We start from the raw sequence: 19156 nt of genomic DNA, 5'->3' as shown, positions 1-19156 counted from the left end.
GTAGACACCGTAGACATGACGTGACGTCGAGGGTCAGTCATCGTAGTCACGATATAGCATCGAACAGCAGTCACCGCTGTTTCTACGGTACGTTTGAACGTCAGTTACTTCTGTCACGACGTGTAGTAGAATAACATTCTCTGCAGTCACAACGTGACATCGACCCTCCAACTTTTAACTTCTGTTCATATACTAGTTGATGTAGCCTGTCAGGCTTTTCCTTCACGTCATTCAGAAGAGGAGTAACCTAGGGTGGTCCAACAATCCCTTGGATTTTAATTATGAATTTCTTTAGTGAAATTTTGTCCTACTCGTTTTGTAACGGCTGCTCCGCCGTCTGAGTTTACTCTTGGCATGACTTTCTTCGACTCCTACTTTTACGAAGTCAGTTCTCTCTTGTTCTTCCAAGAGGGCCATGCTCTTACTGGGAGACTGGTTGGAATCCAGGAGAAGTTTAGGAAAGTCAGCTTTTGCTTTTCCTCCTTCTTAATTAGCTTCTCGCTCGGGCATCTGGTGTGACACAGAGAAGCTCGAGGAGAAGTTCTCGGCTTGGGAGTACCTGCCTCTGCCCAGGGAGACTTCTTAAGCCTTGTGGACTCTCCTCGTCGTCTAGCCATGAGACGCTCCAAGAGTTTATGGTCGGCTTCAGAGCTAGACCATCTCCTGTTAGGAGTTTTTTTTCGAGCGTTTGAAGTTTTTATTTGTTGGATTGGTCCCTGGGAGCCTTAAGTGAGAAGGTCTCTCCAGCTGTCAATGTATTGCTGTACAATTATGTCATGCATGAACAAGGCTATCAGGGATGGCTCCAATGATTTGGCAGCCACGTTCACTGCAGGAACAAGGCTATCAGGGATGGCTCCAATGATCTGGCAGCCACGTTCACTGCAGGAGTACTTAAGATGTAAGTGCGCTCAATGTGTTCATTGTCAAGACAAACTTCACGATGAAGACTACCAAATCTGTCTTGGCAGCAGTAAGGGAAGACGACTGGATGGTCTCTCTCGACCTTCAGGATGCATACTTCCACATCCCGATTCATCCAAACTTTCAACAACATCTGAGGTTTGTGGACGGGAAAGTAATATACCAATTTCGAGCACTGTACTTCGGCCTCATTCCTGCTCCTCTTGTTTTTACAAGGCCCTTGCAAAATGTAGCAAGCTTTCTACATTTTTTGAGGATTCAGAGCCTCCCTTTATTTTGACGACTGGCTAATCAGGGCGTCGTCATTAAATCGCTGTCTGGAGAGCCTCTAATGGACATTAGACCTAACCAAGGAACTAGGTCTCATAGTGAACGTAGAGAAGTCGTAACTTACAGTACCCCATCCCAGACTATTCTTTATTTGGGAATGGAGATACAATGTCGGATTTTTCGGGCTTTTCCGTCTCCCACAAGAATGGAACAAGCTCTGTTAAAAGTCCTTCACTTGCAAGAGAAAAACAGTTGCTCTGTAAGAGTTTGAACTAGCCTCGTGGGAATTCTTTCATCGCTGGAGTAGTTTATCTCTCTGGGGAGACTCAACCTTTGCCCTCTCCAATTTCACCTAAACCATTGGAACAAGGAGAAGGGGTTAGAGAGTATCTCTTCCCCAATCTCCAACTCAGTCTAGACATGTCTGACTTGGTGGGACAGCAACATCAGACTTCGAGAAGGTCTTTCTCTTGCGATCAAGAACCCAAACCATGTGTTGTATTCAGATGCATCGGATTTGGGTTAGGGAGCTCCACTGGACAGTCTGGAATGCTCGGGCCTTTGGTCCACGGATCAGAAGGAACTCCATTTAAGGCAAGTAACATCCCTCCTTTGGCGAGATTTGTGCAAGGAAAAATGAATGTCTTGGCGGACTGCCTCAGCAGAAGAGGACAAGTCATCTCCATGGAGTGGACGTTGCACAAGACTGTGTGCGAGAAGCTATGGATGACATGGGGTCAACCCACCATAGATCTTTTTGTGACTTCACTGACAAAGAGGCTCTCGACTTACTGCTTTCCAGTTCCAGATCCAGAGGCAGCCCACATAGATGCTTTCCTGCTGGACTGGTCTCACCTGGACGTTTATGCCTTTCCACCTTTCAAAATCCTAAACAAGGTGCTGCAGAAGTTCACCTCTCACGAAGGGACCAGGTTGATGTTGGTTGCTCCACGCTGGCCCGCGAGAGAGTGGTTCACAGAGGTACTTCTATGGCTGGTAGACTTTCCAAGAAGTCTGCCGTTGCGGATGGATCTCTTGCGACAGCCTCACGTAAAGAGATTTCATCGAAGCCTCCCCACGCTTCGTCTAACTGCCTTCAGACTATCGAAAGACTCTCTTGAGCTCGAGGGTTTTCGAAGGAGGCAGCTAGAGCGATCGCGAGGGCTAGAAGATCCTCTACCATCAGGATCTATCAGTCGAAATGGGAGGTATTTAGAGACTGGTGCAAGTCCTCCTCTATTTCCTCTTCCAAGTGCCTCTGTAGCGCAGATTGCGGATTTTCTGCTTTATCTGAGAAACGGTCGCTCCCTCTCTGCATCCACCATTAAAGGCTACAGAAGCATGTTAGCTTCTGTTTTCAGGCATAGGGGTTTGGATCTTTCTAATAACAAAGATCTCCAAGACCTGCTTAAGTCTTTCGAGACTTCCAAGGAGCGTCATATTTCGACTCCTGCTTGGAACTTGGACGTGGTCCTACGGTTCCTTATGTCAAACAGGTTTGAACCATTAAATTCAGCCTCCCTGAAGGATCTTACCCTCAAGACACTTTTTTTTGGTGTGCTTGGCTTCGGCTAAAAGGGTTAGTGAGATACATGCTTTTAGCAAGAACATCGGCTTCTCCACTAATAAAGCAGTATGCGCTCTTCAACTTGGTTTTTTGGCCAAGAATGGACTTCCGTCTCGTCCTTGGCCTAAATCATTTGATATCCCCAGTCTTTCTGAGATTGTGGGGAATGAAGTTGAAAGAGTGCTGTGCCCCGTTAGAGCTCTTAAATTTTATTTATCCAGAGCTAAACCGCTACGAGGTTGTTCAGAGGCTTAATGGTGCTCCGTTAAAAAGCCCTCTTTGCCCATGTCTAAGAATGCGTGGTCTTATTTTATTAGACTTTTGATTCGGGAGGCACACACTCATTTAAGTGAGAAGGATCGTAATTTACTTAAAGTCAAGGCTCATGAAGTCAGAGCGATAGCAACTTCAGTAGCGTTTAAGCAAAATAGATCCATTAAAAGTATTATGGACGCGACCTTTTGGAGAGGCAAGTCGGTATTCGCTTCATATTACTTGAAAGATGTCCAGACTCTTTATGAGGACTGCTACACACTGGGACCATTCGTAGCAGCGAGTGCAGTAGTGGGTGAAGGCTCTACCACTACATTCCCTTAACCCCAATATCCTTTTAATCTACTCTTGAAATTTTTAATCTTATTTTGGGTTGTACAGGAGACTAAGAAGTCTTTCGCAATCTTTTTGATTTGGCGGGTGGTCAAAATATTGTTTCTTGAGAGCGCCCAGATTAAGGGTATTGATGAGGTCCTGTTATAGGGGTGTTCGCCCTGGATATAACAGCTCCTGGGAGTCTTTCAGCATCCTGAGAGGATGGCTGGGCTTCGTGAGGAAAGCAGACTAATGAGGCAAAGTAATCATCAGAGTCAGCTTCCTTACCAGGTACCTATACTTAAGTTGGTTTTTTATGAAATAGTCAAAAAACTCTTGAGCATATACGCCTTTATTGTATTAATACTGGTCTCTACCCACCACCATGGGTGTGAATCAGCTATTATATATTCACCGGCTAAGTTTAATATTTAAAAAGGATATTTTGATTATAAAATAAATTTTTGAATATACTTACCCGGTGAATATATAAATTAAAGGCCCTCCCTTCCTCCCCGATAGAGACCCAGGGGACTGAGAAGAACTGGAGAAATTGACAAGTATATGCGGTATCTGGCCGATAGTCGGCGCTGGTGGTCACACCCGCAACCTTCACGGCGATCGCTCGCGAGTTTTTGGAATCTGTCGAGCCGTCGGAGACGTCAGCTATTATATATTCACCGGGTAAGTATATTCAAAAATTTATTTTATAATCAAAATATCATTTTTTTACATTTTTTTTTTCTTTTGATTTTTAATTATCATCACTTTCAGTGACGAGTTACGGTATGTTATCACAGTCACCGTCTCTACCTCCTCCCCGACCGTCTGTCTCTTAATGCGTAGCAATTCCTACACCTGTGTGTGTGTTTGTGCATACGCACACGAGTGAGTTTGTATCAAAATTGGTTTTAGTTAATATAGGAATTCAGATTCGCTGTTATTACTTTCTTAGTTACATTTAATTGTCTTTCAACTCGTTGACGCTGTTAAAAATCATATGTACTCTAAACATATTTTTGTTTAATCTCTCTCTCTCTCTCTCTCTCTCTTGGAAAAAAAATAGACGTCTCTAACTACAACAGCAAAGAAGAACAGAGAGAGAGAGAGAGAGAGAGAGAGAGAGAGAGAGAGAGAGAGAGAGAGAGAGAGAGAGAGAGAGAGAGAGAGAGAGAGAGAGAGAATTTTATTTAAAGAACATGTTAATGCTATGTTCAAAGAGAAACAGAAAAAGATAGAGGACTTTTTAAAAGAGCTTGTTAATGCTATCTTGGTTTTCTTTGCTTCACTTTTTTCTTTCTTTCTGTTCATCATGCTGGCCCTTCTCACAAATGATCGTTGCCAACAATCTCTTTGTCCTTTATCCCTATCAACAAATGGCGTTCTATCTCTTCCAGGGTATTGCTACAATGTCTTGTAATAATGGTGATCCCCTTCGATGGTTTACCTACTTTAATGGCTGCCTTCCGCTTGATGATCGTCGAGATCATAGGCCTATTCCGGCCATATTGTTTAGCCATATCACTCACATGCACACTGCTCTCATGTTTTTCTATAATTTCTTGCTTCAATTCTAATGAAAGAATTACCTTCTTCCTTTTCTCACCACTACCTGTACTGAAACTTAGATTCTTAGGCACCATGATTATAGGTAAAATAAAAAAGGAAATGTCAAAAAAGGAAAAAAATAAGCACTGTTAATAACAGACCAAACAGAGGACAACCACACGATACACACAAGAAAAGAGAACAGAGCACTCGACGCTCAATGGCGTCCCTCTTACGTGCTGCCATCTACCGGCGTAAACAAGATCTACATCGGATGTTGGAGCATTACTTCGGGTGTCGAGACAAAAATTTGATGGAATTTTACTTCGGATGTTGGAACAATCGTATGTAGAGGTTCCACTGCACCAGCATTTGCCGGCACGCCAGTGCTCGCCAGCTTATCTACGATTGCCAGCGTACCTGCGCTCACCAGTGCCACAGCGCTCTCCTGCGCTTCTGCGCTCTCCAGTGCCACAGCGCTCTCCTGCGCTTCTGCGCTCTCCAGTGCCACAGCGCTCTCCTGCGCTTCTGCGCTCTCCTATTCTTCAGCGCTTTCCATCTCGCAAGCGCTCTCCAGCTTGCAAGCTCTCTCCTGTGCACCAGCGCTCTCCTTTGCACCAGAGTTCTCCTGTGCGCCAGCGCTCTCCAGCTCGTCGGCACTCGCCAACTTGTCAGCGCTCGCCAGCATACCCGCGCTCACCAGCATACCCGCGCTCACCTGCGCCCACTTGCGCACCAGCGTTACCCAGATCGCCAGCACTTGCCTGCGCTCCTACGCTCACCTGCACACCAGTATTCGCCGGCTCACCAGCGCTCTCCTGCGCAGCACTTTCCCGCTCGCCAGCACTCTCCTGCACACTTGTAAAAGAGTAAAAAAGAGCAGAAAGGCAAAATTTTTGACAGGTCACCACTGCCTCATTCTCCTCTTAGCAAACGGATTACGGTGCGCCTGCCAGGAAAAGGAGGATGAGGCTTCACAGAAGGGTTCAAGATTCTGAAGATTTCTTCTTCGAAGGCAGACTCACTGCATCTACCATCGGTCGAGACTCCTCACAGGAATCCATTGATCAGTTGTACAAGCCTTCGGACCTGCTTTATCATCTCGCTCTTCGGAGACCTCACAACATCTGACAGCTTGTGTAGATCTCCTGCAAAGAACCTTGGCTGCTTCTCCCTTGAAGAGAAAAAGAGGAATCTCAGATGCGGTAACATCCCCTAGGGTGAAACTGATTCCTGTTAGGCCTTCAAGGCCTTTCCCTCCTGACTCGCCCTCAGAACGCTCTACTGTGACACCTCTGCCGAGGGAGTCTCGCGAGGTTCGAATTTCCTCTTCCACCTTCGAAGGAAAATTCTCCTCACAGAGAGTTCTCCACCACCAGCGGAAGTCAGGAAGGGCTCCATCCGGCCTTCGATGCTGGAGTCCTATTTCCTTCCCCAGAAGGAATCAAAGGTTTGTGTCGTGTTGAGAGGGTTGAGTTAAAATTTTAGGACTCTTGGACAATGTGGTGGAGGGTGCAGTTTTTGTTGTGGTGTTGGAATAAGTAGTTTGTCTTGCTAGAGTGTGGACGTGTTGCGCGGAGCTCCGTTAAACACATGCCCTGAGTCGTGTTTTAGCTTTTTATTTCTTGCTTAGAATATCATTGAAAAGATATAAGTTAATCTTATGGAGAAACCTAAGTGATAAGAAACTGTACATTATGTGTGTCCATAACCATTTCTGCCTTATATGTAAAACCACGGATTGAGACTGGAAAAAATGGATGGGATGTGTATGCTATAAATTCTGCCCTAAGAAATGTGTGTGTATAGTGACAGGCATCACTGATAATGAATGGAATAACCTAGATTGGTTATGCCGACATTGTGTAGGTAAAGCCAGACATGCCAATTGATTAATATCAAAATTAAAGGAAGATGTGAATGTGAGAGAATTGGCCTTGAACGAACAAGACGCGAAAATAGATGACTTGGAAAACTAATTTGCGGACCTTAACGCACACGCAGCAAAATTCACTCTGACTACTGACCTCACTGAGAAAGTTGATATTCTTGCCATGAATATGGAATCAACTAAGGCAACACTTCAAACATGGATGGACCCAAAACCAGAGAAAATGACATTTGCTGACAAAGTTAAGGGAAAAAATCTCTTGGTAATTAAATCAACAAATACAACTAAAATTACTGAAAGAAAACGTGAGGTCAAACAGACACTTAAAGACATTCCTGTACTTAACACGCGGTCAACTACGAATGGAAATGTTGTAAACTTTGCAAACAAAATGATTAGAGAAGAGGCGGCAAACAAAATGATTAGAGAAGAGGTGGCAAACAAAATTCAGACATTGGTTGCTGACACTGAAATGAGAAAAATCGGAAAACTAAAACCAAAAACAATGATAAGCAATGTGTACAATGATGATGATGATGTAGTAAATGCTTTGATTCAAAGAAATAGCTGCCTGGACTAAATCCAAAATATAGAAGAGAAGATAAGTGAAGTCCTGAAGAAAAATACTTCGGGTGGGACCACTCACTATGCGCTGAAATGTGATCCTGAAGTTCGTAGGGCTATTTATGATAAGGGGGACAACCTTTCGTTACGATGGGATACTTATAACATATGTGATAGGTACCACAGGATTACCTGCTACCACTGTCTGAGGTATGGACATCTTGAAAATGATTGCAAGTCTAAGAAGGATGATAAAGTCTGCGGGAAATGTTCAGGAAAGTATTCCACTAACAAGTGTAATTCGCAAGTGTCAAAGTGTATGAACTGCACAAAGTTAAACAAACCAAGTGACCACATAATAAATTCTAGAGAATGGAAAGCTTTTGACTTGGAATAGAAAAGACTTGCAGAAAATACTGATCAGGGTTACTAAAGATGTCATAAACTGTGGCTATGTAAATAATAAGACTATTCAAATTCGAGAATTACTAAACGAGATATATGTGGACATACTAGCATTATCTAAAACATGGATAAATAACTTGGACAAGGCAAGGATCACTGAAATGACACCTCCCCCTACACACACACACACACACACACACACACACACACACACCTTTCACATACTGAGGGAAGGTAGGTCTGGTGGAGCTGTCCAACTCTTTATTCATAAAAGTTACTCAAATTTCAATATTGAAAAGAACTAGTGTATCAAGCTTTGAATATACAGTATAGAAATAAACTTTACGCAAAACAACAGAAAAATATCCTTTGTAACAGTACAAACTTCCGAGAACAAATACTAGTATCTTTTTTGAAGAATTCGGTGCTCTCATTGAGATGATTATCATGGAGAAAAACGAATTAATTATCTGTAGAGACTTCAATTTTGGATGGGTGACGCATCAAATCCTGACGCTTTGGCATTTAGTGATTTACAGTATTAGAATCATATCGACTAGTGAATAATGTTGGCTGTACAACTACTTTAACTGGGCATACATTGGACTTAGTTGTAAGATATGACCTGAATAATATTGTATCTGATATAAAAGTTGAAGAGAAATGTACTATCTCCCCAGTCTTCAAACTTATTATGTTTAGTCTACCTTTACAGAAACATGCATTAGTAAAGAAGATAAACTTAAGACATAAATCAAATTTTTTCCTACCGTATTTATTAAAGAAGTTACAAAAAAAAAATAAATGCTGCTATTAACGTAGTACTAGTGTTAGAGAATGGATGACATTTAAACAACTAAAATTAAACAAGAACAAAACTGAATTCATGGTGGTGGGTGAAAGGAACAACGTGAGAAACTTGGATGAGATTCAAATGAACATAAATAATGACTCAGTGCCGATATCTAGTAAAGTTCGAGATCTAGGTGTATTTCTTGACTGTAACCTGTCTCTCAATGCCCAAATAAATAATGTAATAAAAACTGCTGGTTGATATCTAAGAAATATTGCATTTATAAAAAAGTACGTGGACAAAAATTCTGTAAAGAAACTTGTGATAAACTGTGTTATTACCAGGATTGACTACTGCAACTCCATCTATTACCATTTACCAAAAGTGCAACTTAAGAAATTACAAAATGTAATAAACAGAGGAGCAAGACTGTTGAAAGGTGTCCCACCTAGAGAAAGGATCATCCCTATACTAATTGATTTACACTGGGTGCCGATAAAAGCGAGAATTCAATTCAAAATATGTACAATAACCCACCAAGTTATCAGAACCGGTCATCCAAAATACTTGAGAGAATTGCTACATATTGCGTAGCCAACAAATCTTGTCGACACGAGAATAGTTACAGATGGCATCAAACTATTGGAACCTAAATATTTGTCTACTCTAGGCTCCAGAGCCTTTAAATATGCGTCCCCGAGACTATAATAAGCTCCCACGAGACATCCGAATGATTAAGACATTAAGGCTTTCAAGAGGAAACTGAAGACTCTTATTTCATCAGTCATACAACAGTGATGATTTAACAGTAAATGAACAATACTCGATATGAAACGTTAAATACTCTGAATGAACAAGGTAAAACAACAGTGGAGGTCCTGTAGAGAGTGGGGTTCCCCTGCTGTATGGGACTGGAAAAGCAGCTGTCAAAGTAAGTAAAGGACTCTTAAGACACTTCCAAAGTCCTCTTTAAGCACCTCCAGGCCTTCTGAAACTACCAGTCACTCTGGGAATGTTCACAACCCATCCCTGAGAGGAGCTCTCTGGGGTGGAAGAAAGAGACTTTGCTGCCAGTCCCACTTTAGAGGGGGAGCAGAAAAAGTCAGAACGTGCCTTCTGGCAAGTCCTGACTCTCATCTGGGTACTCAAACTGGTTTACCGACCCGGAGATAACCCCACGAGAGGGCAAAGACATTGTCTTAGATTGCGTCTTTGGCACTCAGAAGCCCGTTAAGGCCATTGCAGCCTTGCTCTGGTCTCAAGTGCTAAAGAGTGCCTGGGCAAAAATTGCCCTACAGCTCTTCGATCTCTCCTCCTCTCAACGCTCAGGCTCTTCCGCCATACTTGTCCCACCCCATTGTGTCCAGCAGAGGAGGTATTTTGAAATTTTGGACGAGCCTCGTCCGGCTCTTGCTCTCCACCACTCTCTGGAAGAGCTCACCAAGGGAGTCTCTCATAGAGGCTCTCCAACCGTCAGGTCACTTTCTTGACAGCCGAGATCCTCAACCAGGAAAAGGTCACAAAGTATGCCATGCAGGCTACTTCGTGGCTTGATCTTTGTTTGGGGACCTTGGGAATCCTGTTGCGAACCGAGGATTTTGCAAAGAATGCACCAGGAAAGCAATGGAGACTTTCCTTCTCTCAGGCACTTGCACCTTTGAGTTTCTCACCCATCAAGTCTCGAACTTATGAGCGAACACCATCCTGAAACGTCGGGATGCTGTGTCTGAGGGATTCCGTCAGCAGGTCCCGAATGCTGAGATTACTAGGCTCAGGAACTCCTCTCTAGAGGGATTCTCTCTTTTTGAGCCAAAAGATGTGGAACAAGCTGCTGAGAGATGGAGGAAGTCTCACCAGGACTCCCCCCTCCAAAGGGCTTTGACATCTAAGCCCTATAAACCACCAGCTCCTCAGCAGTCCCGTCCAGCTAAGACCTCGACAAACAAGACAGCAGTGAAGACAGTGGTGCCTGAAGAAGCCCTTTCCAACCAAGGACAGGATTGGCACTAAGTCCTCCATGGGAGGAAAATTTCCTAGAGGGAGCAGCTGAGGCTGCAAATGCTGGGATAGGCATTCCACCTGCTTGTCCACCAGGGGGTGGGCTGCCTAGAAAGTTGCTGGGACAGGTGGAAGTAACTCGAGGCCGAACCCTGGACAGTCTCTGTGATTCGTTTAGGATATTGCATCCCTTTCACAACATCTCTCCCTCCCCTGATCAGGAATCCAGTGTCAATAAACTCCTTTGCGATGGGATTAGCAAAGGGGCAAACCCTCTGGGCAGAAGTCCAGTCCCTGTTGAAGAAGGGTGCTCTCCCTGAGGTCCTTGAAGAGTCCCCAGGCTTCTTTAGTCAACTCTTTCTTCTGAAAAAGGCATCTGGAGGCTGGATATCAGTCATCGACCTCTCAGTTCTGAACAAGTTTGTCAAGCAAACTCTGTTCAGCATGGAGACAGCAGACACAGTCAGACAAGTGGTAAGACCCCAGGACTTCCTGTGCACACTGGACCTAAAGGGCACGTACTTCCAAATCCCAATCCCTCCGTCTTCAGGGAGGTACTTGAGATTCAGCCTAGAAAACAGGAAATACCAGTTCAAGGTGCTGTGCTGTCTTCCCTCAGCACTTCAAGTCTTCACCAGTGTGTTTGCCCTAGTGTCATCTTGGGCACACGGGATTGGCATCCGTCTCCTTCGTTATCTGGATGACTGGCTAATCCAAGCAGACTCTGTGTCAACCCTTCTTCAACACCAAAACAAACTTCTGAGGTTTTCCCAAGATACGGGGATCATGGTAAACCTCGAGAAGTCCTCCCTACTTCCTATGCAGAGACTGGTATACCTAGGCATGATATTAGACACCAATCTTCACAAACCCTTCCCATCAGAAGACAGGATAATGAGGCTGAGAAAGGTCTCAAGACCCTTTCTCAGACGAGAAGAACTTGCAACCCAGAAGTGGCTACGTCTTCTCGGTCACCTTTCATCTGTGGCCTGTCTAATTCCTTAGGATTCGATCTCTCCAGTGGCGATTCAAGTCCCTGTGGAATCAGGCTTTCGACTCCCTGGACATCCTGATCCCCAGCCTGTAAATAAATGTGACAATACAACACAGGTGTGTGTGAGAGTGGGGTAGCCAGCTACCCCCTCTACCCCCTTCTAGCAGTAGGGTAGTTACATCTCTCTTAAAAGTCTTATAGCTAGTTGTTTCACCTTTGCCGAAAGTATATTCCCTAATACAGAGCTACAGGTTTGTATGGTTAGAAAAAATATTAGTTATTATACTTCCAAATTTGTCATTTTTCCTAGCCACACAAACAAATACAGTCCTTTTTCCTGAATTTCTCTCAACCACCTCTCTCGGTCCTAGATTACCAGACTGCTGTGCATGCACACTACCTGCCTGTGAAGAGGCCTGGATGTCTTAATTTTGTTCTACCTTCACTGAGAGTGTGTTCAAGTAGATTAGCAGGCACATGAAATGGCATTATAAGACAAGATTTAATATGAAACAATAATCTTTACATTTCATATTTATTACTAAATGTATATTTTCAATATTTAACTTAGCCGGTGATTATATAGCTGCAACTCTGTTGCCCGACAGACAACTCTACGGTAAAAACTCGCCAGCGATCGCTACACAGGTTGCGGGTGTGCCCAACAGCGCCATCTATCGTCCAGATACCCAGTACTCAATGTAAACAAAGACTCAATTTTCTCTCTGTCGAGCTATCGACAAGACGTACTTACTCGCTGTTGCTAAACTGGAGTTTTTTCACAACTAATTGGTGAAGTACTTTATTCTAGTTTTGAGCTTTCGCTATGCAGGTGTTTTATCTTCATCTTAAATCTTTAACTCGTTTTGGATAGATTAAATTATGGTGACAAAGAGAGTATGGACTTTCTTTCACTTTTAAATGGCCGACCCTTCCCTTAGACGGAAGTGTGTTTAGGCTTTTAGTAATTATATCACGTTATAGATTTTCCTCTATATATTTTATATCTCTCCGCCTTTATTAGGCCTCTTCGATTAACTTTCCATTTATTATAAACATATAAAAATAATTTTAATGTTTTGTTTATATAGACCTTTCCTGAGAGTAGGCGGTCCTAACTTGGAAACCGAAGTTAATCAACGTTGAGCCCTTTATATCGTAAATAGCTTTTAAAGAGCTAAGGATTTAAAACTTTTTAAATGTAATATTTTATGAAAGAATTTCTTTGATAGTCTTCGTACTGTTTTCAAAGATGAACCAACGTTTAGTTTATTTATGCTACGCAGTTGTTGACGTTCAGGACGTTCAACATGCGCTCTATCGTTACGATAGAGAGAGAGTGTATCACGGTTTCACTTTGCAGTAAGAGTAAATCGATTCTGACGTTTTGTTCATTCTTTCTTAGCATAAATGTTTTAAATTCTATTTTAAAGGAACTTTTTAATTGAAAAACCTTTCAGTTTTTTCCTTTAGTCAAATAACATGTTTTTTTGACGAAATATAATTGGGCTCTTCTCTTAGGTGCGAAATCAAGAGAGAAAGAGAGAGAGAGATAGAGACGGAGGGAGAGAGAGGAGAGAAAACGTTCCGTTCAAGCGGGTAACGTTGTTCTCGAGTTACTCTCGTCCCTAGTCGCTGTACGGGGAGGAAGGATAAAACGTTTTAGTTTTTTATTCTCGTCCCCAGGCTATGTGCGGTGAGAGATTGAAAACGTAGTTATATGAACTAGTGTTTAGTCTCTTTCCCAGCCACTGATTTTTTTATCTTAAAATATGGTTTCTGTTTTTTGCTGGTATTAATGAGCTTGCATTATACGACTGATTTCGCAATTACTACCTTTTAATGAAAGGTAGAATTGCGTGTTTCAGGTAGAAATCAGTAAAAGTTTCGATTTCAGTGAAATAAGTGCAAAACAGAAAATCGAAGTGATAAAGTGATATGCGCAAAGTGTTACAGTGTTGCGTCCGAGGGTTCGTCTGTTCGTGCCTGTCGTTCACCTAGTCCGGGACCTCTTACATGCTCCCAAGCCCAGGGGAGAAGTAATGTCAAACGACTTATGGGTTCGAGAGGCCTTGACCAACGAACAGACGTTTTCCCTCTATGGTATCGGGTGTATCTTACCAAGATCTCCCCTACCATAAGACGAGAGAGACGTTGTTTCTCCTCGTCATCCGAAGGCTTTTCGCATAAGAAACCTGTCACAAGGTTTCGAAGCCCTTAAGCAAAAGTCAGTCCTTTCAGGACAGGTCCAGCGTCCTGGTTACAACCATTAGGACAGCTCTGACCCTATGCAGTCATCGGATAACTGCTCGCCGCCTAACAAAAGCGTAACACAGACTCCGAGAGTCTTTTTTTTGTAGGCAAAGTGTTGCGGTCACAGACGTTACCCTCGTCTCTTACCACAACCATTTCCGTTGATCCTTAATGGGTTGTATGGCAAGACATGCAGTATATGCTTGCCTCCCTTATGGAAGACTATTCTGCCGATTAGTCCGTTGAGTCTAGCCGTTTATCTCATCGATATCCTGGCTTTCAGCCAACCCAACGTTCCTTTGTGCTTACTGTTGACGTTGACGTAGCTTAGTCACGTCAGTCAGGTTGTTTAGAACCACACTCGATGCGGTCTCGTGTGGTTTTTCAGCCGCATTTGGACGTTAGGCCACTTGCTGATGCTCCTGTTGACGTTCAAGACGTTCACTAACAATCGGAGTTGACTTGTTTTGACGCTGTGCGTCAACCTCCGCATTCTAGAGTTGTTTTGACTGCTCAGTCTAGGCAGTCAAAGCAGTCTCAACAGCGTCCTCACGCACCTGTTGTGGTTGACAGTTCAGTTGTTGCTGTCAAGCAGTTACATGACGTTGCGTTCTGGTCCGCTACTAATGCACCAGTGAGTGTGGACTCTGCTTGTAAAGCATTGCCACCACGGTAGGTCTCTCCCTTGCTTGAGACTCAGCTTTTATCGGACAAGGTTCCTGTAGATGAGGAAGTTGCTGTTCTCCCTACTACTGATATTCCCTTGAGGACTCTGTCAGATGGAGTGGAGCCTAAAGCTGCTTAGCCTCCTATGGACTTTAATTAAATCATGATGATTTTTTTAAGGATCTTTGTCCGGATCTTTTTGTAACTGCTGCTCCTCGTTCGCCTAAACGTCAGAGCTTACACTAGGCCTAGCTACTTCGAAGCCGTTGTTTTTAAGCTAGTGCTCTCTCGCTCTCCTAGAGAGCTTTACGTTGGCTAGGCGACTGGTTTTTCACCAGGAGGAGTTTGGGGGATACAGCCTTTGCTTTCCCTTCTTTTAAACTGGTTTATAGAGCGAGAGTCTGATATGACACGAGAGAAGTTCTCGGCTTGGGAGTTCATGCCTCTGCCCAGATAGACTTCTCAATTCTCGTAGACTCTCCCTGGCGCCTGGCCAGGAGACGCTCCAAGTTGTTTACAGGTCAACTTCACAGCTGTTTTCGAGCCTTTGAAGTTTTGCTGTACAATTATGTCACGCATAACAAGGCTTTCAGGGATGGTAAACGGTACCGCCTCAGTCGCTAACCCCGTCTGTTGCCACACCTGCTCCCGTAGACCCTAAATGGGCTTTGCTGCAAGACATGCAGTCCAAGCTTGAGTCCTTGATAGAGGACTTTAATGCGGAGAAGGTTGCTACCGAACCTTCTGGCCAACAACCTTCCAACCGGTCTGTTGTGCGCCCTGTTGACGCTGAGGTAACCTACTCGCGTCTGCCAGTTGAGGTGGTTCCTCCACCGATGCGACCCAGTGTGGGTTGCCAGCCGCACGTTGACGTTAAGCGACGCTCGGAGGTGGTTGTTGACGTTCAGGACGTTCAACAACCAGCAGAGGTGACTTGTTTTGACGCAGTGCGTCAACCTCAGCAACCCGGTAGGGTGTTGACTGCACAACCCAGACGGTCTAGACAGTCTCGGGTTGACGCTGTGCTTCCTCGCGCACCCATGGTTGTTGACAGTTCACAGACTGTGCAGCAGTTCCATGATATTGCGTCCGGCTCCGTCACGCATCCACCAGTGCGACCGGACTCAGCGAGCCAGACGTTGCCCACTCCGTTGCCGTTTCCTCATCAGTTTTCGGATGAGGAACCCTCTGATGAGGACGTTGCTGAACAACAAGACGATCAGCCCCCAGAATAGATCAAGCCCTGCTATCCATCCAGAAGATGCTGAAGAAGGAACGCTGCTCAGTCAGGCTGTGGATGAGTCTGGTAGGGACGCTGTCATCCGTGGAACAATTTGTGTCACTAGGAAGACTACACCTCCGTCCTCTTCAATACCATCTAGCTTTTCTATGGAAAAAGGACAAGACGCTAGAAGCGGTCTCGATCCCGGTTTCCGAAAAGATAAAGTCTTGTCTGACTTGGTGGAAGGACAATATCAACCTAAGAGAGGGTCTTCCCCTGGCTGTTCAGACTCCCAACCACGTTCTCTTCTCGGACGCATCGGACGTGGGCTGGGGCGCGACACTAGACGGTCGGGAATGCTCAGGACTGTGGAACTCGAGTCAGAGGAGCATGCATATCAACTGCAAGGAGCTGTTGGCAGTACATCTGGCCTTGAAAAGCTTCAAGTCTCTCCTTCGAGGCAAAGTGGTGGAAGTTAACTCGGACATCACCACGGCCTTGGCGTACATCTCCAAACAAGGAGGTACCCACTCACTGACGTTGTACGAGATCACAAGGGACCTGCTCATCTGGTCAAAAGGTCAAGACATCTCCCTAGTAACGAGGTTCATCCAAGGCGACTTGAACGTCATAGCAGATTGTCTCAGTCGGAAAGGGCAAGTAATTCCAACCGAATGGACCCTCCACAAGGATGTGTGCAAGAGACTTTGGGCCACTTGGGGTAAACCTTCCATAGATCTCTTTGCAACCTCGCTGACCAAGAGGCTTCCAATCTATTGCTCTCCAGTCCCGGACCCAGCAGCAATACATATAGATGCTTTCCTCCTAGATTGGTCACATCTGGATCTCTACGCATTCCCACCGTTCAAGATTGTCAACAAGGTACTGCAGAAGTTCGCCTCTCACGAAGGGACAAGGTTGACGTTAGTTGCTTCCCTCTGGCCCGCGAGAGAATGGTTCACCGAGATACTTCGATGGTTAGTAGACGTTCCCAATAGTCTTCCTCTAAGGGTAGACCTTCTACGTCAGCCACACGTAAAGAAGGTACTCCAAAGCCTCCACGCTCTTCGTCTGACTGCCTTCAGACTATCGAAAGACTCTCGAGAGCTAGAGGCTTTTCGAAGGAAGCAGCCAGTGCGATTGCTAGAGCAAGGAGAGCTTCTTCCATTAGAGTCTACCAATCGAAGTGGGAAGTCTTCCGAGACTGGTGCAAGTCAGTTTCTGTATCCTCGACCAGTACCTCTGTAGCTCAAATAGCTGGTTTTCTCTTATACCTGAGAAAAGGACGATCCCTTTCAGCTCCCACTATCAAGGGCTACAGAAGCATGTTGGCATCGGTCTTCCGGCATAGAGGCTTAGATCTTTCCAAACATAAAGATCTGCAAGACCTCCTTAAGTCTTTTGAGACCACCAAGGAGCGTCGTTTGGCTACCCCTGGATGGAATTTAGACGTGGTACTAAGATTCTTCATATCAGACAGGTTGGAGCCGTTACAATCAGCCTCCCTGAAAGATCTCACTCTTAAGACTCTTTTCCTGGTATGCTTAGCCTCGGCTAAAAGAGTCAGTGAGATTTCGTCAGAAAAAGCCACTTGTTCGCTACAACTTGGTTTTCTAGCCAAAAATGAGCGGCCTTCTCGGCCTTGGCCTAAATCTTTCAATATCCCCAGCTTATCGGAGATCGTAGGCAATGAACTAGAAAGAGTCTTATGCCCTGTTAGAGCTCTTAAGTTCTATTTAAAGCGTACTAAACCTTTACAAGGCCAATCTGAAGCTTTATGGTGTTCAGTTAAGAAACCATCCTTGCCTTTGTCAAAGAATGCTTGGTCAGACTTTATCAGATTGTTAATACGAGAAGCTCATTCACATCTGAGTGAGGAAGACCGAACTTTGCTTAAGGTGAAGACGCACGAAGTTAGAGCTGTAACAACTTCCGTGGCCTTTAAGCAAAATATATCTCTGCAAAGTATAATGGACGCAACCTATTGGAGAAGCAAGTCAGTGTTCGCGTCATTTTACTTGAAAGATGTCCAGTCTCTTTACAAGAACTGCTACACACTGGGACCATTCGTAGCAGCGAGTGCAGTAGTGGGTGAGGGCTCAACCACTACAATTCCCTAATTCCATACCCTTTTAATATTTCTCTTGAAATGTTTTTATTGTTGTTTTTTGGGTTGTCCGGAAGGCTAAGAAGCCTTTCGCATCCTGGTTGATTTGGCGGGTGGTCAAAGTCATTTCTTGAGAGCGCCTAGATTAGGGGTTTTGATGAGGTCCTGTTGTATGGGTTGCAACCCTTGATACTTCAGATCCTAGGGGTCGATCAGCATCCTAAGAGGATCGCGAGGCTCCGTAAGGAAGACGTACTTAAAAGGCAGAGAAATTGTTCAAGTCGACTTCCTTACCAGGTACCTATTTATTTTGTTTTTGTTATTTTGATAACTTCTAAAATGAAATAAAAACTCTTAGCTCATAAAAGTGTAAACATATATTGCTGGTCTCTACCCACCCCCCTGGGTGTGAATCAGCTATATAATCACCGGCTAAGTTAAATATTGAAAAATGTTATTTTGATAATAAAATAAATTTTTGAATATACTTACCCGGTGATTATAAATTAAAGGACCCTCCCTTCCTCCCCAATAGAGACGCAGTGGGACGAGGAGAAAATTGAGTCTTTGTTTACATTGAGTACTGGGTATCTGGACGACAGATGGCGCTGTTGGGCACACCCGCAACCTGTGTAGCGATCGCTGGCGAGTTTTTACCGTAGAGTTGTCTGTCGGGCAACAGAGTTGCAGCTATATAATCACCGGGTAAGTATATTCAAAAATTTATTTTATTATCAAAATAACATTTTACCAAATTATCATTTACCATTTTTTTAAAATTATTGTTTATGATTCCTAAATTGTTTTAATCCTTTCAGGCACTGATGGTTTCTTGAAGTTAGCAATCACAATCGACCTGAAAGAAAAGATGGCAGGAAATGCAAGACAAGTCATAAATATGGCTAATTCCATTGTTGGAGTTTCCATTCTATCCATGCCTTTTTGCTTTAAGGAGGCAAGTATTAAATGCTACATTTTGATATATCACTGAATTCTATTCATATAAAATGCAGCCTTATAATGTGTTTGTTGATTATGTCAAATATGTTTTCCAATGCATTAAAAGACCCTCCAATTTTACTTTCCAGTTGAAAACCTTAGTCGTTCCGTAACTGGAATACAAACCACGCTATTTAATAGCGGCGTAGCTGAAATGACAAGCCATTAAAATTTAACGAGGGTTAACTACCTATACTGCTAGTTAGCGAGGGTAGGGTAGGGTACCTTGCAACCCCCCCCCCCCCCCACACACACACACACACACCTGTGATTGAGCTCTCTTTGCTTTTGGCTTGGATGGTGAATGGACGTTGCCGCTCGTCATCCTCGCCTTATTTGGCAGCCATTAATCTTTTTTTTTTTTTTT

At 44.0% G+C, this 19156-nt stretch overlaps 1 protein-coding gene across 3 annotated transcripts in view; it reads left to right on the top strand.

Moving 5' to 3' along the window:
- Positions 1-19156, top strand: part of LOC137620967 (putative sodium-coupled neutral amino acid transporter 10) — a 287910-nt gene that overhangs the window by 57724 nt on the left and 211030 nt on the right. For all 3 annotated transcript variants that reach the window (XM_068351409.1, XM_068351419.1, XM_068351414.1), the window contains exon 2: positions 18609-18745. In XM_068351409.1, the coding sequence (XP_068207510.1) occupies positions 18659-18745 (87 nt within the window). In that variant the 5' untranslated portion in view covers positions 18609-18658. The remainder of the gene's footprint in view (positions 1-18608; positions 18746-19156) is intronic.

Source organism: Palaemon carinicauda, chromosome 2 (assembly GCF_036898095.1).
Source record: "Palaemon carinicauda isolate YSFRI2023 chromosome 2, ASM3689809v2, whole genome shotgun sequence".
Taxonomy (NCBI): Eukaryota; Metazoa; Arthropoda; class Malacostraca; order Decapoda; family Palaemonidae; genus Palaemon; species Palaemon carinicauda.
The sequence above is the reverse complement of the archived record's forward strand: the minus strand, read 5'-3'. Positions and strand labels throughout refer to the sequence as shown.